General features: G+C 31.4%; 1 protein-coding gene across 1 annotated transcript in view; it reads right to left on the reverse strand.

Annotated features, from left to right (window-relative positions):
* Positions 1 to 22,133, reverse strand: part of Mdga2 (MAM domain containing glycosylphosphatidylinositol anchor 2) — a 757,479-nt gene that overhangs the window by 70,748 nt on the left and 664,598 nt on the right. The window contains exon 10 of the mRNA XM_047541595.1: positions 7,514 to 7,662. Within this exon, the coding sequence (XP_047397551.1) occupies positions 7,514 to 7,662 (149 nt within the window). The remainder of the gene's footprint in view (positions 1 to 7,513; positions 7,663 to 22,133) is intronic.

Here is a 22,133-nt window from a genome sequence, read left to right on the forward strand (position 1 = left end):
ACTAGAGAAATAAGTTTTACCCCATTTGTTTATAATGAATCAAAATAAATAAATTTTAAAAAGATTTCTTTTAAATATTCCATAGAGATGCACACAGATATAAGCCTAATGAACTATACCTTGACTACAAGTAAAGAAAACACTTGCATTTATAATAGTTCTCAGTCTATCAGGTAAAAAGCTAAAACTTGATTTTAATAATCAATGATGTTTCAAATGTATCAATTCAAGCATAACAGGGAAATGCATCTCTTTGGTGAGAAATCAATAGTTGCCCACTTACCATGCAAATTTCAAATTCATTTATTCCACTAATGGTTTTTAAAGAACTATATGCCAAATACTATGCTTGAAACAGTATGTTATGGTACTGTTTTTCATATTGTGATCCTATGAGAGTGTCAGTATATGAAAAATGTAAAACATGAAAACAGGATCTGATATCAGTCTTTTCATAACAGTATGATTAAATGAAACAGGGTCCTCAAAATGTGGACCCAGACCCCCTCTATCAGCATCCTAAGGGAAACTGTTAGAAATAACAGTGGGTAACTTAAGATCCCACTCCAGATCACTAAATCAGCAACTGGTTTAACAAGTCTTCAGTAATTCTGATGAACACTGAAGTATGAAAATCACTGCCACAACACAAAGAAAATAGTGTATTCAGTTTGTGAATAGATGCAGTAAATAAAAAGAGCATTTAGACCATAAATCCATATATAAATCTCTATTCAATTGACTTGCATGATGTTGAGGTCTAAAAAAAAAATAGCAACTGTTAATCTGAACACCATACTCTATTTAAGGTTCTGATACTTTTATTTTTTTCTCCACTCTAATTGGATGAATTACTGTTTTCCAGTGAATTCTCTATCCCTAGTGATATAAGACACTGAACTTATATTGGTTTCCTGGATAGTTCCTTTGAAATGGATCAAAGTATTGCAATTCATAATTACTGTATGTTTATAGTTTTAAGTAAACAAAATAGTTTAAAAATTTAAGAAATGTTCTTTCATCTAAGAAAATATGCATTTCCTTTAGTCTTCAGTTCTTTAATAAAATATTGATTCAAGTGGACAGCTAGCATAACAGATCAATTTAATTAGGTTGGAGTCAGTAGACTTCAGAATAATATTAAACCCATAGAAAAACCTTTTTTCCTATCCCCCTTTTAACATTAAATAAATTTATTAGTTTAAATAAAAAACTAACACTGATTCATTGATATCTGATATTTTCAATATTCATGACTTTCTAATCTTTTACAATTTTGTTTGAAAGTACAAATCTCACCCTCTTAACACATACAAGAAATCATAGACTCCTAAATGCCCTTTTAAATGTCATATTTTTCTAATTAGTTTTTTTCTCCTTTCTCTTTCTCTCTTTCTTTATGAAAATTCTACCATTATAGTATTTATGACTAAATTTATGTTTCCACATTCCAACTTCAGCTCTGGAGTCTAATGCTTTTGACCTAACTTACACATTCAAGGAGACATGTCCACAGTTTTAATAGCATGCTTCGGCCTAGAGTATCTTTGTTTGTTTTATATCCCCCCTATCATTCGCACTTAACGAGTCTAAGTTTGAAAGTATGAGCATGCTTGCAGAATCTTATTTCTGTCAATAATTCAATAGTCTTAAACTCCAAAAATCTCCTTAATAATGACATTCATTTTCCATCACATGCAGGATCAAGAAAAAGGAAAATTCTAATTATTTTTCCCAGGCAACATTACTAAAAAGAATGAAATCTGACAAAGGAGTATAGACTCAAAAAACTCAGACAGAACATAGAATTTTCTAAGACACACTTACTTTAAAATAAGGCACCCTTATACTACAGAGCTGTCTATATCACTCAAAGGTTCATACCTTACCCAGTTCTTTCCAGTTGCCCATACATGACTTGTCCTACTAATACATAAATTATGAAGTTAGTGTTTATGGGGAAAGAAGCAGATGGGGTACAGTGTTTTTATTTGGTGATAATTTCATTATCACTGGATTAGGGTTTATTTCTTTTCCAGAGCTAAGGAGACCATTTAAACAATGTTCTCACTACAATTCTCTGCATTCCTAGCTCCCTGTCTCATCTCCATATTTGATGCTTTCCAGAATATTTATTAAATAGGTTGAAATGAACATCAGAGAATATGAAGTCATGTCCTTTTCAAAATGTTTCCTCAAAACAAAATTAATATTCAAGTTCCTCTTAGTTCAATCTCAGTTCAATATTTCTTCTTCTGCTCTTTCACTATTTCAGTCTAAATCACTATAACCTCATATATCTGCCCAACTGTGCTATTGCAATACTGTTCAATACACTCTAATTAAGATGATCAGATTATAAAAGATGTTATTTTATTCAAGATTCAAAACTGTGTGAAGAATTCCAACTATTTACCAAATCCCCAGATTTCCCTGAAATCACACTAAATAACCTATGTCAAATGTCTCCAAATGTCTCTATGAACCGAATCTCCCCAACAAAGTCAAGCACATGTATTATTTCAATTTAATTTCTATCTTATTCTACCATTATCCTGTTACTGTCTGAAGACTGTACCATAGACATAGTACATATCATGTTATTTGCTAAAGTATAAAAAATTCATTCCACAAAACCAACTAAAATTTCACATTCTCTTCAAAATTCTCTACTTTTTCAGTTAATGTATTAAACCCGATACTCAGCAATAGTGATTACTACAATTATCAAGCTTACTGTTGATTATGTATAATAAATTTCTAAAAAGTTAACCAAAATCCATTATAATAATCATCCTTTAATAAAAAATAGGTAATAAATTATTTACTAAAATAACTTTTAAATATTTTAACTGGTGGGAAAGATAAGGAGCAGCTCAATTATTATAGTTACATCTATGAAAAACAATATGACTTTATAATTAATTCATTTAATAATTATGCCAAGATGCATATTTTTGATCAATGATTGACTAATTAGTGATTATTAGTAGTTAGTGTCTAAAAGGAAAACTTTGGAATAAACCTTTAAAACCAACGGTTTCTACCTTGGTGATCATGTCTCTTAGTCCACTATTAGGTTGTACTAACTGCTCCTACATCTATTTCTATGGCATTTTGAATATGTTTTTATTACAGAACTTATTTATTTTAATAGACATTGAGGACAATACTTCATTTTTTAAATTTCAGACAATTACCATAAGATTAATTTATTCAAAGTTTTATTGACTGAATGGGTGAGCAAATGAATATGATAACTGCAAACATTTTAATGTATCATGACTTAAGAATTCAGAACAGGGACTGTTAAGGTATTCAGTGAAATAATCTTCTTTCCAATGATGACAGTCAACAAGTCTTAGTCATTGTATACCTCTATGTCATAATACAAAAAGGAAACTGCATAAAATTCTAAAATACTTTCACAACAGAAACTATAATTGAGTGTGTTTTAAATGAATTGAAATGATGTTTATGTAATCCAGTATATTGGCATAACTGAGGAAGAGCTTTGTTTTGTTCTTAATTCCTTAGATACCTAGGAAAGCAGACATTCAAATAACCTTTTTCTCTTTCCTCTTAAGCAACAAATGAAGCAAATAATTGGAGGCTAGTAGCTGTCTAAGGAGATTAAACAATTGCTTAGTTGAGCCTAAAAAGTATAACTTAAGGACATTCATATTTGGGGGAAACTGTTTTCCACAAATTAATTTTTTGGCTTCTTGTGATATATTTGTTATGGTAAAGTCTTTTAACATAGAAATTCTAGAATTTCAGTGCCTTTTTCTAGACACACTGAGATATTTTACAATAAAAGTGAATAAACCTACTTAAATTCTGAGACAATGCTCCTCATTACATTTAAGTATAGACTAAAGTAGTTAGCTAATATTCATAGGAAACAAGAATGCCTGGTTCAGTTTACCAGTCTCATCCAGCCATGGATTTAACAACACAGCAATGATTCTACCATCATATTCAATTTAAGAATAGGTAATAAGGATTACAAAGGTTTCAGGATTAAAAATAAAACAGGCTCTTTAGATGTGAATTTGTCATTTATCTTAAAGGATCAAACTTGAATTTTAGACTTCTACTAACACACAAATATATTGTGTACAGATCAAGTCTGATATTAAAATGGAAGATATTTTCTGGTAGGTAGTTTAGTTATTTCATGATGGAAAAATTACTTATGTCAATAGGCTTAAAATAAATAAATGACCTAAAATAATATAACTTTAAAATGATAAAATTGGTCTAGGGGTATAGATCAGTGGTAGAGTTCTTGCCTAGTATATGTGAGGCCCTGGGTTCAATTACCAGCACTGCAAAAAAGAAAAATCTTAAAGTATGCAACACAAATTAATGATCCCTTGATTGCATAATCAAACACATCAACAGTAATTATTAGGGGAAAATCAATGTTTAAAAAAAATTGTGCTCCTTTGGTCACTTTCTTAAACATTCAAGTTATGTTGATTATATTAAAAAATTCATTGATTCAAGATGCTAAGATACCTTGAGGAATAAAAAAGGTCATATGTATGTAATATAAAATCTCCATTAAAGTGATGATCAGAACAGAATTTAAGAATGATTTTAAAATGCTGATATCTTACGTCCTATGACACAAGACATTGATACTAAATGTACATAAATGGGATATCAGAAACCCAAATTTTCTAATACAAAAAGTTAAACTTATTCACTATAATACCTTTGCTTCTTGTATAAAGCAGGGAACTTTTGTTAGAAGCATCATTTCAGTTTGTATATGAAAAGCATTTGCCCTATCACTGTAAAATTTTATATGTAGGTGGATCTTTAAAAGAAATGTTGCTTAATGAGGTCATTTTGCTTGTAACAATTTCTCATGTGAGGATTGAATATAGTGGAAGTGGTAGTGGAAAGAGAAGTATATATTCATGCTCTTTTTCTTCTTGCATGATATTTACAAATGTCACCTTCTTGTTCACACTGGCAGAACAACACAAGAACTGCCAGTTGCCAGATAGGTATCATCACCTTCAATGTATAGAATAGGAACTCATGTTTACATATGTCCATAACTATGCTCATGGTTATATAGCTAAGTAATGATGAGGGTAGACTGTCTAGACTTGGAAGTTGGGTGGGTTTGGAATTCATTATTTTAATAGAATATAGTAAAGGGATTTTATATGCAAATATCACACATACATGATTTATTCTGAAGCAGAATAGGAGAACAATATCTAACCAATTTGACTAAAAAGAACAACCAGTGACTGGGATATATGTATCCTTGAATATCAGAGTTATGTATCAGTTTTATGATAAAAAATGTAGATGGGAATTTAGAAATATTCATGGCAGAAATGAAAAATTTAAAAAGATAATTGTTGGAAAATAGTATAACAATCCTAACCCCTGATTACCCCTCATCCAAAAAAAATATACTAAAGAAGACAATTTGCTAATACTGGGTACAAACTATGTAGAATAAGGAGGGGGTTTAATTATTTGGCTCCCTCTGGAGAGGAATTCTATCTCTACAAAAATCTATCTTGCAATTTTTTGGTGGAAGACTTCATTGACTAACTTTGACTAACAGAGAACAATTCTGCATTGCATACATAACAGACACATTGGGTGAACAAAGGTTTCAATCATGTTAAATAGAGAAAATGATAAATTGGGCTTGGTGGCACATACCTGTAATCCTAACCACACAGGAGGCTGAGACAGGAGGATTGCCTATTCAAGGCCAGCCTCAGCACATTAGCATGGCCCTAAGCAACTTAGTGAGACTCTGTCTCAAAATAAAAATAAAAAATAAAAAAAAATGTTTAAAAAGGCACTGGGGCGAGAGAGAGAGGGAAAGAGGAAATGATGAGAATGATGAGCAGAGTTAGGTAAATTCCACAGAATAAACAGGCAGCTCTTTTAGATTGTAACAGCAAGTTACCTAAAGACTTCTAGAAAATATAACTGAGGAAAGACGTGAGAAACAAAAGAAAAAATTCTGACTCTACCATTGAAAATAGACTGCCAGAAAATAGTAAAAGACACCTAAAGAAAATAATTTATTTTTACAAATAGCATATGGTCTTAGGTCCTCAGATTTTTAAAAAAAAAAGATGTATAATCAAAGATGAACATGAATGACCAAACAATGTAGTAAGCACTTAATAAAAGAGTGTGAGGTGGGAAAAGTCAAACATACTTTAAGAGGCACCAAGGAAGAAAGATTTTACAATAGGAGCTGGGTTAAGAAGAGAAAAGGAGAGATAATGCCATCACCTGAGGACCTGAGGGACAAAGAACTGTTAGTCTTATTTTTTTAAATCTTCCCTATCAAGGAAATTCATCAAATCAGAGCAAGTAGAACAAACTATTTTGATGTGGATCTCAGATTTACTATTTTACCCAGGGACCAATGTAATGATGGAGAGAGAATGAGAGAAAAATTCCAAAGGTCCACTGTGGTCTGCTGGATCAGTGACCTATGAACACTTAGACAAGAAAGCAGTAATTATCAAGTGCCAGATATTTTCAATAGGAAAATTCATTTTACGTTTTTGAGATTATTAAATTAAAAGATAAGAGCATTTGGTTTTCTATGTATCTTAATTTGACTGCTGTATCTCAAAAGGTTTTTTATTAAAAATGTTTGAGAAAGATAGAAAAAGGGTGATTTTAAAATAAAAGACATTTATTGTTTTTTCTCCAAGAAAATCTTGTCCTTTCTAATGGTCCAACTGAAAATGTACTCTGTGATTTAGCTAAGAAATGGAACACACATTGAAAATCTGCATCATGTGAAGTGGAAGACAGCAAACATATGATGTGGTAATCAAATAAATATTCAAAAATGTTGTGTTACCCTGAGAAAGTCACCCAGATAATACATCATCTAGCAACAAGCAATATATAGACCTACCTTTAAATTTCAAAATATCATTACACCACAAAGGATAAGTGACTGTAACAGTGGTTAAATTGAAAAAGTTCAAAATTTTCCCATATAACCCATAATCTTCAGCAAACTTACAAAAACGTCATACTTTGTTATTTCTTCTCATTTTACTGAAGTAGTTATATTCTTTAGACTTATTAAAGTGTTTTAAAATATTCTGTACATACCTTGAACCCTTTGAGTAAAAATATGTAAGACTTGGAGCTTCATGGGAAACAAGGCAAATGATTACAGAATTTAGGGAAGTGTGAGCATTCTAAATAAGTTCCTTTCATGGAAATGATGCTGTATAATTTCTCAAGCATCTCTAGTTATGAAGGGCTTCGAAGGGCTCAAAGGCTGTAGCTTTAATGTTTTCTAACATGGTGGAAAAATTGTAAATTCCAAAAATTTGTAAGTACTTCAGAGTAGTTTGTATGGTAAAATTACCTTTGATATAAGAAAATAGATCCTGTAGTTCATGCAACATGGTTAGAAAAGATATAATAACAAAGTCTACACAGGAGATCACAGAGGGAAAAAAAAAAAGACACCATTTAAATTTCTCACCTGTCGAATACCCAGTCGGTATGCAACAATGCGATCCACTGCATCAGGGTTCATTTGTGTCCACTGAAGACTGTAGGAATAAACACGGTGTCTGTTCTGCCACACAGGATTATAGGTATCGTAATAGAATTCTGGAGCATAGGCCTTCCCTGAAAACAGAAAGTGTGCTCAAATGTGAATGATGACATAGTAGACTTTAAACATCCTTAAAATTTTCTTTGGCCAAACTGTCACTTTCTACTCCATATTTTATAAGCGATTCTTCTATTTGAAAAGTCATACCATTGACATCTAATCAATATTCTATTATGTTTGAGAGTAGATGCAAGAAGGGTTGATAGAATGAACAACGTGAGAAGAAGAGAAGGCTCAAGGGTAATCCAAGGTTCTAGGCCTAAGCAATTCCAGGAACAGAATTCCCAACAACTACAAGGGAAGCTATGGGAGAATTTGGGGGAGAAGTTCAGGAAATATGTTTTCATTGATTCCAATGATTCAAATGGAGACATAAATTATGCAGTAGGATATTCATCTAGAATACAGGAGTGGTCAGGATTAGAGCTAGAATGCTGCTAACCATGGGCATAAAAGATAGAATAAATTGAAAGCTGCGAAGATATGAGTGTGAGTGGTCAAGAGAAGACAGGGCTAAGCTTTGGGGCAACTCAAGGTTAAGAGTTATGGGAAAGGACAGGAAGCACACAAAGACCTCTGGTGGAACAACCAGTGGACAGGAAGAAAGCAAAAATTATGGTATCCTGGAAGTCCATATAAGTGTATCAGAATGTGAGTGGTCACCTAGGTTTGTCTTATCTGTGGCTTTGGACTATACGTTTGAACTTAAAACTGTGACATTTGTCAGAGTTAAAATGGAGTTACTTCTGTCAAACCCTAACTGCCAAAATAAATAAATGTGACTAGGAGTTTATGAAGGAGGGTATCTTATACCAGTATTCCTGACAATAGTCTTCATAAAAGACTGTCAGAACTGCAATCTTGCACAAAGACCATGCAATCTTATACAGGAAATACTTCTATAAGGACGCCCGCCCCACAGCTGTCTGTTTAATCTTGGACAGATGCCACCCTTGATATAGACCCATGCAGCCAAGTAGTATTGTTTGAAAACATCTTATGTAACCCTTCATCTTGCCTTCAAAAAGTTAACTTGCCTCAACCTCTTTGAATTCACTTGCAATTTATTAGAAAATGCATAACAATTGCAATACTCACGATTCCAAAGTAAATATCATTATTCTTTGGAGAATCTTTCTCTGATATTTATTTGAAAATACAATAATTTAACAACAACAAAAGAACTTTGGTTAATATGGAAGGGACTTTTATTTGGATTTTAAGGAAACTTGAAGTCCATATAGTGGATATAGCAAAAGCAAACCATCTCAGTTTTTTTCCCCCATTGCCAAAATAAAAGTCATTCAGACCATTCAGAATTATAGATCTAATTTTCTAATATCTTGAAACAGATTATTTTATTACCAATAATACATTTGTTTAATAATCCAACAATACATAGTAAGAGTCTACTAGTGTCAAGTACTGTGCCAGTTTTAAATATACAGTGATTGAGGAGGCCTGGCTTCACTTCTCCTGGATATGAGACTCACTTTTATGTGGCAGTTTCTTAACAATGAATATTATATTCAAAGAAAAGCAAGGAAAGCAGAGTTAGAATTAGAGACACTTAGCAATCAGTCACGTTCTCAGACTTTTCAGATAGCTTTGAGATTCTTTGCAATTGTCACTAGAAAAAATAATAAATCGTACACTTCTCATCACTTATTCAACCTCCTGATTTTTCTTTTCTAGATTAAACATTAAATGTTTTCACTGGTTTCTCACTGTGTGCAGAACTTTCTCACACGATTTGATACGTTTACTCATTGTCAATCACTATCACCTATAGGTTGTGGAAGAGGTGATCCAGAAAAATGTATAAGAGATGATTAAAGGATGGATTTTGAACACTAAGAATGGAAAAGATAGTCTCTATCACCCCTGAAGTGTTTCATCAATGACATCAGATGAATGGAATTTAATGTTTGGCAGGCTTACTAGTACAATTAAATACATTGAATTAAATATCTAAAGCTTAAATAACACTTGGTAGTTTCCTATATCAACATTGTGTGCATTTTTAAAAATGATCTGTGAATAAGTTGAATTGAAAATGGATCATATACAAAGCATCCTGCATAGATTTCTAGACAAGAGTCATCATACTAATTTTATTTTTCTTTTTATTTTACATGATAGTTTTACTTAATACTAAATGTAGCACAAATTCATGTTCATAATACTTAAGGTCAAAGTCTAGAGAAGAGGAAAACAATACACTAAGTGAAGAAATTAGAATCCGAAATATTTGTGACAACTAGCATTTGAAACCAAATTTCTCAAAATGGTATTAGGGAGATGAATTTATTATTATCTGAGATAAAGAACTACAGCTTTGGTATAAGTAACCAGGGACAGGGGTACAACTCAGTGGAAGAGTGCTTGTCTAGCATGTGTAAGGCCCTGGGTTCCATCATCAGCTCTGCAAACAACAACTATAACAAAATCAATACCAATACTGCAAATGAATTAATTAGCTGGTTAGCGGAGTAATATGAATCTAATCTGCTTTCATTATAGAGCAGTATCTAGAGTGCTGGGGAGGTGAGTCTAGTGTTGCTGCCTTTTAATGGGAGAAGAAGTTTTTTTTTAATATGTAGCCAAGGAGGAAACACATGGATATGAGACTCACTTTTATGTGGCAGTTTCTTAACAATGAATATTATATTCAAGGAAAAGCAAGGAAAGCAGAGTTAGAATTAGAGACACTTAGCAAAGAAAGAAAACAAATCTTCCTAAAGGGGCAAACTGTTATTTAGTAGTTGAAAATCTATCAGAGGAAGAAAATCAGACTAAATGTGAATAGAGTTATGAAATAAGATGAACACCAGTGATTTCCTATTAGAAGGATGCATATTTTGACTTAGAAATACTCCACTAAGATTTTTGAATAAGGAATTGCCTACCTGAGTAGGTCATGAATTTCCCTTCAGTAGAAGTATTTAGTCAATACTTAAATAGCCATTTAGCAGGACTGATATGAGTACTTGCCCACCAGAGACAGGCATTAAGATAACTTTTATTCTTGAATCTTTAGGGTGTGATGACATGTTTGCCTACTGTCAAGCTGAATTTGATTCCTTAATTAATTTTAGACTACCTATGGCTTAAATATGGAGGAACTATTATTTATAAATTATCTCATAACTTCATGAAATTACTACTCTTGAAAGGTCATACATTTATTTTAAACAATATTTTAACAAACTGAATATGCATGAATATGAATTCTTCTCTAAGGCAGGGCCCAGAAATCCAGATATATTATAAATACTTGAATTTATTCAGATATAAGAGGATGCAGACCATACATTTTGAAATGCCTGAAAAAGGCTAACCTTTCCTGAAATTATCACCACGTCTGTGTAAGAAAAGACATCTTAACTAATTCTAGTCACAGAAATATGTCTTTGGTCTTTTCCTTCTCTAAAGCTGGCAGCAGCATGCCTGCTCCAACAGCTGACATCTCTGGGCCAAGACTGAGATGGGTCACAAAAAGGGGCTGGAGTGAAGGAAGATAGGATGAAGACAAGAAATCATATTCTGAGCATTTTAACAAGTCGATATCCTAGTAGAGAATACATTTAGTTGACTGACAGTGGGTGATGGTTACATGTCATAAATACAAATTCCCTTAAGTCTAGGAAGATTCTTTATCTTAAATAAACACTTCTAAGGTGATTAATGGTCTGACCTTGAAGTTAAAAAAAGATGCTTCTGATCTTGTGAATAATGAAGTATGATTTTGTTTATCAAGACTGATATTCAAGGTAGGGAAGAAATTAAGCTCCAATCTAACCTTCATTTAAATATTCCAAATTGATGCTATTTTACTATAAAATTTCATGATAATCTTTATATTTAATTATGGACTATTACAAAGTCTTTCCAAGATATTTTTTATATGCTCTGGGTGAATCATACATTTTACAAAACGTTAGATTAGAAATACCTAATAGATTAAACAAATGTCTCATAACTAAAGAAAGTTAGGGATAGAGTGGAGATAGTAATGACATGGAAGATAATAAAATAAATAACCAAATACAACAAGAATCTTAATTTTGCTTCATGAAATTTTAAAATATAAAAATTTTAGGTAATCACACTGTCTTATAATTAAAAGGGCAAAACGATTATTTATATGATGCATAGATAGTATTGATTAGTAATAAATACTGATCAGGAATAATTTTGAGTAGTATAGATATGCTTACTTTTGTCTCAGCATACTTTGTACTGAATTTTCCTTGGGAAAAATTTAAAAATGAATACTGAGTTTTAATTTCAATTGAGAAATATATCATAATTTTTAAAATCACACACTTAACTTTCTGATTTCAAACAATCATATTTAATGCTTATGTACTCTGATTTGTAAGAAGTACACAGTAATACCAATAGAATATCTTAAAATACTCTTATGCTCTGACGAACAAACATGACATCTGCTGGTTGAACGGAGAAAGAAATTCATAATCCTCTTTTCCTTTTTATACTTCAGGCATTTTTCTTCTACTTCTAGCAAGAATTCTAAGAAAAATTTCTTACTCTTCACATTCTAGTTTTATTTTTATACAGAATTGTTCCAGTTTAAATCATTTTAGATTAACTGACCTAGAACTACATTCCCTATCTAAACTGGGAGATTATTTTTAGAAACATTATGCATCATTATATATAGGTCTTGGATTTTAAAATATTCTCAAAATATATAGACGGAAAAGAATTGTGCTTCTCAAAAAAATATTGCCAAGAATTGTATAAAATACAGGCATTCTATTTTGCAAAAAAGTTTTCAAATGATTAAATTGAGATTTGAAAATATACATTCATGAATAAAGTTAAACTAAAATAATTATTTACACTGAGAACATTTAAAATATGCTTGACTGTATGACTGATTTTTAGTAAAGTCAATACAGTTTTTTTAATTAAAATTAAAAGTTATAGGGTATTATAATGGTCAAGTTGCTCTTTGAAAGCAATTAACAAAAATTTTGAAAAAATTTTGAAGATATAAATAGTCAAATTTGCTTTGGAAAACAATTTATAGGACAAATCTGCATATGTGAGTGATAGCTGTCAATTTGTTACTTCGTTGCAGTGATTTTAATTAGGCAATTCATGTTATTTCCAAGGAAGTGCTGACAAAATCCAGATAAATAAAATCAAATTCATTTTATTTCAGGCTGGATACTCTAGAAAAGAGAAATCCACAAACCACTACTTCAATATACTTCTTGTTATAACAAAATAACTAAAACAATAACAAATATAAAGGTTTTGCCTAAGAATGTTAGATTACATTAGAACAAACCTCTTTTTAGAGGTATACTTCCTAAACAAGAAAAGGATTCAATAAACAGAGAACTAAAAACAGATAATGAATAAGAGTTTGGGGAGACAAAAGTGTTGCTGGTGTTTGCAATCTACCTTATGAGTTGGATTTTTAGGTCTACAAATCTGAGGTTAATCTTGCAGTGCAAGATAAGAAGTTGGATCTGATGCCCCCACATAAGACCAAAATTAGTGAAAGATATAATCTCAGACATTGCAGTATAGTAGAAAAAGACTGCCTCTCACCCATACAGAAAGATAACAAATATTTATCCTAACAAAAACAGTTCTTGGCTAATCATACTGCTAGAATACCTGAGGAAAGTCAATACCATATTGTTCTATAAAGACATGCACTGAATGTCCCCTAATCCAGGACACACAAGAAAATGTCCCACTGTGTGTGACTAACAAGGCCAGTGAACAGCTGATAACAAATAACAGATAACAGACCTCAGATAAGAGATCCATGAAATAAATTTCAGAAATAAATATAATTAAAACAATTGAAGTCATACAGTAGACAGCACCATGGGCCTTTCTATGAAACAATAATGAATACTCTTCATTCATATAAAATTGATTTTATAAGGATAATTAAAGGGAGGGGACATCTTATATTTTTAATGATCTTAAAAGAAGTCTGATCTTAGACAGTCAAAAAGGGATAAGGAAGAAATAAAGCATGACCGTAGGTTGAGAAAATGAATCTATTATAGCTAATACTTTTGAAACTACCACAGGAGCTCTTGGTTATAGCATGTAGTGACATATTCCCTATGAAACTGTGCACTTCTTAGAAACAGATGACATCATCAGCTCTTACTACAACTGTTGACATAATGCATGTGCTTGGCTAAGACAGAAAGAACAAGTCAATGCTGATTTATGAAGTGCTGTTTTGGGTATAATAAGAATTGAATATCTACACCATTGTTCAATTATTCCAAAATTATCTTATTCAATACTCCTGAAGTGGGAGAAAAGATTTTATAGTGTATTCTCTGGTGTTCATTTCCCTGTGTGAGAAGAACTCCATGATGGCAGATAATTATAATAATCAAGATGGTAGCAAAGAAACATTTCCACAAAACACTATGCAAACTACAAACAATAAAATCTACTTTAAAACTTCTCAAATGTCTCTAGACTATTAACATGGAGTAACTATTGAAACCCAAGGAAAACTTAAAACAAACACTGATGATACACTGATTTTTTTAAAGCCTTCTAAAAACTGTAGAAATTATCGCTCTCTGCCTGTGTGCATTTTTAGTAGAAGCTAATCATAGGTCAAGTGATTTTTGAGTCAAGTCATAAAGCATTTATATACACAGACTAGTGAAGCCAGTGGATTACTAATTATAATCTGTTAGAAATTAAATGTAATAAATACATGCAACTCTCAGTTATTTCTCCATAGAATAGAAGAAAGAACATGCAATTGATGAAGCCAGAATTATTTTTCCTTCAAATTAATGAATATTAATTTAAAAAGAGTAGAAAGGAAATGTGTGAGGTAATGCATAGAGAATAAGATGATACTCTCTATGGAAAAAAAGACATGTGATCTGGGGAATGAAGAAAAGCTGATGAAGTCATAAGTTATTATACATAAGCAAATGGTCAGCACTGTCCTTTGGATACTGAGGTTGGACTCCTACATTTCCAATCTTCAGAGATTGCCTGGACATGAGAGTCTCCAACTGAGATGGAAAATGACTTTGTGCATCTTACCAGGAAGAGGAGTAAAGAATGACATTACCTCTTGGAGTCTTATTCTTTTGAAAGCTTATTCTTTTGATTCAAAGCCATGTGAAAGTTATTGTCACAAGGTTGGGGGCATGAAGAGTACTTTGAGGAGAAAAAAATTTCATTCTATGAAGTCAAAGGGAATTTTTAGAAAAGAAACAACATACTTTGTTATATATAAATCTGTCACCTATATTTGGCATTTAGTTGTACAATATTTAATATCAGGCTTTATCACATTAAAAAGAAGATAATATAAAAGTTATTACCAATTTGATGGATTCTACCTATTCCCCTTTGACTTGAAAGGAAATATGAAAACAGATTTTTAAAAATAGAAAAAATTAAAGTAGGTCCTAATAGAGAAACTGTGTCTTTTAGAGCACACTATCTGAGGATCAAAGTATCACAGCAGCCCTGAAACTGAGTGCCTTCCAGAGTACTCAACAGTTGATAACTTGTCAATATGTGTGCAGGAAGAAAAATCATAACAACTAATAATGCAACTTTGAGGTCAAGAATGACATCCTTCACTTAAAATTTGTGGAGAGTTCATTTTTAAAAAGAAGCAAGACCTGAGTAACAATTTACAACCCAACTCAATCATTCACAGAAGGAGAGCTTCTGTGCTTGAGGTAGAGATTTTGTCCTTACTGTGTCTTCTCAAGTAGAAATAGTCTATATATTTTCAAATGACTGGTTATTGTCACCACATTATTTTAAAACTGCAACATAACTGGTTTTATTCATTGCTTACATGAATCAATCTATCTTCTGCCGGAGTCAGAGCAGTGTGCACCATATTAGCACACTGGCCATGACCACAATTTATAACCCTGGAGCATAGGTTTCTTGATTGGTTAAATAGTAAAACTATTGAAAATGTTGTCCATCTTTATGAATCTTTATGAGATCTCTGTAGACAACTTTTAAATCTGCCCAGAAATAAAGACAGTGGCTTTGGGAACAACATTCTGATTTCTCTTGTTAGTTATGCATTATCAAAATAAAACTGCTAAAGAAATAGGTTTTAGGCTCTCCACAAATGATTTTATTTGAAATACTGTGCATCAAGTTAGTGCTAGTATTTTCTATCTGGCTGTTAAGAAATAAAAAACATGTTAGCATCAGTTATAAACCTTATAGTCACCAAAACAATGCTTTTGATAAATATGTTTTAACTTTATGAACTGGTTAGTTCCTAATAATATGTCCAAAACATTTTTATGAAGGAAATAAGCCATTGGAAACTAGAAACAAACTTTATGGTATTTATGACTAAATTCATTTATAAAAGGAAGCCTTGCCCACACATCTTTGTCTTATCCCTCTCTTGAAGATTAATCTTTTGCATTACTTACTGTTTATAACCATTAGTTTTTTTTCCCTAATGACATAATGGTACTCCAACAAAGCTTTGCATGTCAGCATTTGTTGAATAAATGAATCAGTGTGAACTTTTCTAACTGATTGTATTTTTCTTGCTTACGTTTTAGTGAGTCAGATTGCCAAAACTAAAAGTCTGCACACCTTGATCATGTAAACCAAAATGCTTTCTTCCTGAAATTCTTCTTTGTGTTTTAATTCTTATCTATTTTTGGTACACAAATAATGATTATCCTTCCTTTTTTTAGTTAATCTTTTTATCTTATGATAATCAGTTAGATTATAATATTTTGTACTTAAGTAGGAAAATACATTGTAATGTTATACCGAGATGTGAAGAAGAATTCCACAGAATATTTTCAACATGATCATTTTATTTCTAACTGGGACCCTTGCCCAGATTTAGGCATAGTTGGGGTCAATCGAAGGTACTGAATAATGCATAACAATGACTGCTTGTTGTTTCAGAATAATTCTAACATTTTAATCCCCACCTACATTAATTTTTAAAAGAGAGAAGTGTAATAGAAAAGGTCTCTAAATAAGACCCTTATTTTATTTAATTACCTCTACTAAGGAGATGTAATGTTATTGACCAAGTATAACCTTTCTTAGGTCCACCTGTGTTTTTAATAATGTTAGTACAGCAATGAAACATTTGGATGATTTTTGCAAAGACAAAATAAAAGTCAATACTATAAAAGTATATAGCCTTAATATGTTTTTATTTTTTATTATAGCTTAAGGCATTATTTAGAGATCTTAACAAGCTCATGTCAATATAAATATTTACACATTAGGAAGGAAAACACTAACAAGTGATTGTAACTTGCTCCCTTCTTCCTCATGGATAATTGAGGTGGTCTTGACCTCAACCAAACCAGCTTCTAAACCAGGTTTTAACAAACTTTTTCTATAAGGGATCCAAAAGTAAAATAACTTAAGTTTTAAATCATGAGGTATATGGTTCTAGCATAACTATGCAACCATGCCACTATAGAGAAAAAAAAAAAAAAACAGACTTAGATAACACTGAATGTCTATGTTCCAATGAAACAATTTTTATAAACACTGAAATATGAATTTCATGTAAGTTTCATATGTACTGGATTATCATTTTGCTTTTGTTTTTTTCCCTAAACATTTAAAAATTTTAAAGGATTGAGGATGTAGCTCAGTAGTAGAGTGCTTGCCTAGAATGCATGAGACCCTGGGTTCTAGCCCCAGTACTATGAAAAACAAAACGAACAAAAAAATTTTTTTTAAATCATACTTACCTCACTGACTATACAGATACCATTGGCAGGCTGGATTTGGGTCCTGGGCTATAGTTGGCTAAGGTCTTTTCTAAATCATATTAGGGTTTGCAATGTATTAAGTTATTAAATTCTTATTAAGAACTCAGGATATACTGTCTGCATCTGAAAAATGCCTTTCTCAGACTTTGTATGCCAAATTGTTTATTTTAAATAAATATGCGATTTATTTACTTATGAACCACAGTTGCAATAAGTAGTAGAAATTAGTCACACATAATCTCAAAGTGTGAAAATTGAAGGACTCTGAACCCAGATTCTCTGATCTAAAGGGTCTAAATTTTTTTTTTTTTTTTTTTTTTTGTACTTGGGATTGAACCCAGGATCACTTAACCACTGATTCCCCAGTCCTTTTCTATGTTTTATTAACACAGGATCTTACTGAGTTGCTTAGATTCTCACTAAGTTGCTGAGGCTGGCTTTGAACTGCAGATTCTCTTGCCTCAGCCTCTTGAATCACTGGTATTACAAGTGTGCACCTGGTTGCCTGGCTACTCTGATCTGAGCAATGCATATTTATCACTCACTCATGCCAAGGCTGTAGAGAAAAAGAATATTAGAAAGCTGCCTCTGATAAGTTTGGGAACTTTTAGTTATAAATACTGAGTCTATGGCAATGTCTTAATTGTATAATTTGCTACATATTAGAAAGGTGGAAGTTGTGAATGACCTATGATCACTGGGACAATACAGTCCTTCCTTGTTAGAGCAAATGACTAATTGAATTACAAAACATCTGAGAAAATACATATGTCACTTTTAATTAACTAGCGAGCATGATAATTAAATAAAATGAAGACGTGCTTCAAGAGTCTTTTAAAATGTCAATTATATATTTAATATATATATATATTTTTAAATAAATACCTAAACAGGATTTGACCTAATATATGCCTAAGAGTCACACAGATCTTTACAAATGCATAGTCAGTGATGGTACAACTTGAGAGTGTGATATAATGTAAATGAAAATTACACTCAGCTACACGACAAACTCACAGATTCTTAATGTTCTCATTTTTACAGTTTTCAAAATTGTAATGACTGGATCATTAGAATTTGAAGTATTTATTTACACTGAAAAATTATTTCTTCTATGAGTATTCAATATCCAAAGAAGAAAAGAAATGATGGGAGAATGAATAGACTAAGAAATTTAAAAGTTCTCAAATGTGATAATCAGATATTGACAAATGATTTTAATATATTTTAACAGAATTTATTTTGTCTTCCACAGATAGTTGATAAAACTAAAGTACTGATTGCAGTTTACAGATGTATTGCAAGTAATACCTTTTAAAATTCTCTAGAAAAAAATTAACTGGATTTAAGATATCACTGTATTAAAATCCAATTATTCTCATAACTTTTTCAATATTCTAGGCATTATTCTATTATACAGCAACATCTGTGTGTTAGTCAGCTTTTCATAGCTGACCAAATATTTGACAAGAACAATTTAGAGGAGGAAAGGTTTATTTTGGACTCATGGTCCCAGAGGTTCAGTCTGTTGTCAGCAGACTCCATTGCTCTGGGCCCCAGATGAGACAGAACATCATGGCAGAAGGATGTAGTGGAGGAAAAGCTGTTTGGTTTAAGGTGGCCGGGAAGGAGAGAGAGGGGCAAGGGAGGGGGAGAGAACAGGACCATGGACAAAAATAATCCAGGACATGCTCCCAGCTACCTATTTCTTGTAGCCATACCCACCTCTCTAGAATTACCACACAGTAGTCCATTTAAATTATTGATCTGTCAAATGAATTAATTCATGGATGAGGTTATAGCTCTCTTAGTATAATCATTTCACTTCTGAACATTCATGCTCTAACACATGAACTTGTGCCAGGGTTGTGAGGGGCATTAAAAACTCAAACCATAATAAACAGTAAATAAACAAACATTGATGAATAAAATAATATTTAAATAGACACTTAATGAATGTTTAAAACTTATCACGTTTTAAAACCTTTTAATTAACATAAACATTTCTTTCAATTAAATGATTTTATAAGAACTTGTTTAATAAAAAATAATGTCTAAGTTTCAAGATTCCAAATTTTACACATACTTTATGAGAATTAATGTTAAGTACCATTCTGGCATATCTTTTCTTTCTTTAGGATTATTCATAAAAATCATATCTCTACATCTTACTTCACTTTGATAATGTGACTGCTATTATACTCTACATTGCCTCTATGTACTGCCCAAAGTATATTTTACCATACTTTGGGTAGTTGCTTTGATCTTCTTCTTTTTAAAAATTTTATAAAATTCTGGGACAAATGCCTCTTCTTGTATATACTGTACTTTCAGCTGAGAATGTGGAGAAAACCAATAGAACTAAAAAACCAAAAACACAAAACGTAAACAAACGAACATAACACTCTGCTAATTTTTTTATTGAAATAATCAGTTTATCTGGATTTTTTTTTGCTTGAATAATCATTGCAGAAACACAGCATATCTTGCAACAATAAAACGGATGCAGAACAAAATGAATTAATGTGTATATATAACCCAGAAGCTGAAATATCTCAGTTATTATGCATTAAGCTTTCCTACTTGCAACTTTCTCAATCAAGTTCAAAATTAATTAGGACTACTAACACAATCTTCAAAGATACATTTAGAGAAAATATCACATAGCAGTATTCACATGATCAGATGGTATCATGCATTCATGTCCCTTATTAAAATGCATTAGTAAGTAGTATGATAGTTAATGAGTAATTAAAATATGGAGAGGCCAATTTTCTTTCTTAACTAAAAAAAAATTGAAGATACTTAGAACTGTATGAAAACTATTAATTTAACCTTTGTATAGTTTAATTCAACAATTTAAAGTTCACACGCAAATAATATCCCATGATACAATGCAATTTTCCTTTGCAGGTAACTTTTTAAATGATTAGGTATTTAGAGAAGATATGTTTATAGAAACATGTACTTGAGGAATTGTTTTATAATGAGTTCAAATTGTTTATATTTAAACATCATTCTATTTTAAAATTTGAAATACAGAATGAACACAATATTCATTTTTATAAACTCTTCTAAAACTCATCTTCTTGCATTAAAATTTTAGCTTTTCTCTTAGACTCTAGGGAGTTAGAGACCATTAAAATAAAACTGAATAATATGGCCTCAAGGTCCATTGTTAAAAGGCAGAAATTTTGACAAAGATGATCAGATCCAAAGACCATAATTCACCAAGTATTCTGCCATTGATTATTAAGAAAAAAGATACTTAGACCAAAATAGGTGGGAAAATTAAGTAGGGTTTTCTGAAGTAACATGGTTTAGCAATTATTTCAATCTTATTCAATAAATAAAACAAAATAAACAAAAAAAAAAAACAACAACAAGATCGTTTTACCAAATCATATTAGTTGGAAGATAATGTGTTTGTCATTCTAGAATTTCCCCCCAATTTAAAACACTTATCAGAAGAGTCCATGACAGGGCTGGGGAGATAGCTCAGTTGGTAAAGTGCTCACCATACAAGCACAAGGCCCTGGGTTCAATCCCCAGAACCACAAAAAAAAAAAAGAGTCCATGACATTTGAGAAAGAATCTGTCATATAAAATCAAGATTCCTTACTTAGTACTTACAATAATTAGTAAATATAATCAGCAAATGTAATAAGATTAATAATAAATATATTTCATTTACTGGTTACTACTCCTTCAAATGAGGTGTTTTTGATTTTAAAAATGACAATTATATTATGAAGTTCACAGGGTTATCTGTGGAGATTCAATTGAATCAAAATACACAAATTATTTTTTAAATTATTTGAGTAGTTTAATAGAAAATACCTATCATAGTGCTGGATCAATAATGTATTCAATAAATACTAATTCCCACCTCCTACTAATACCCCTACCCCAAAAAAGAAAGAAAAAAAGTCAAAGAAATCTCTCTAGGAAAATTTGTATAAGATAGTTTATAATTGTTGACAAGCACAGGAACTTGAAGCAATTCTTAAGCTAAACATTTAAATTGGTTTCATTTATTTCTTAAGTTTAATGAAACAGTTTTCAACACAATTGATTCACCCCTGGACCCTTTCTGACATCAACCATAACAAACAAAGTATTTATAGAAAGCACTATTGACTTACACACAAAATATATTTAGTCGTCTTGGGCAATAAAAATAAACACACAACATTTACAAAAGAATAACATTTCAATTTAAATGAATAACACTTTACTATAAAACCCTGAGGATACTTAAGAAAAAGTAAATATGAGTAATGTCTTTTTATATTTTCAAATAAGCTTACTTTAGGACCTGGTCCAAAAATTCAAAAAGAAGATTTGGATTGATGAAATAATTAGCACTCACACTTGGCATGTAAGTAGGAGATTACATAGGAATTAAAGAAAGTTTGGAAATAAAAAATGTACATAATTCTATTGACATTTTACTTGGAAATATGTAAGTAAATGTTATGCATATTAAAATAATGTTTTAAGGAAAAACAATCTGGAGAGCTACTCTGGAAATAAATATGGTTGACCATTGGTGAAGAAAAAGTTGTACAAAGAGGAAGCATACTTCATTTATCTTTTCCTTGTACTGTGCAGGGCCCTTCACTTATGACCACCACTTTATCCAGTATTTAAGATACTTAGAAGATATGTTTGGGCTTGCTGTTTGTTTAAAAATTACTCTTTTA

The sequence above is a fragment of the Sciurus carolinensis genome, chromosome 2 (genome assembly GCF_902686445.1).
Source record: "Sciurus carolinensis chromosome 2, mSciCar1.2, whole genome shotgun sequence".
In the NCBI taxonomy this organism is placed as follows: domain Eukaryota; kingdom Metazoa; phylum Chordata; class Mammalia; order Rodentia; family Sciuridae; genus Sciurus; species Sciurus carolinensis.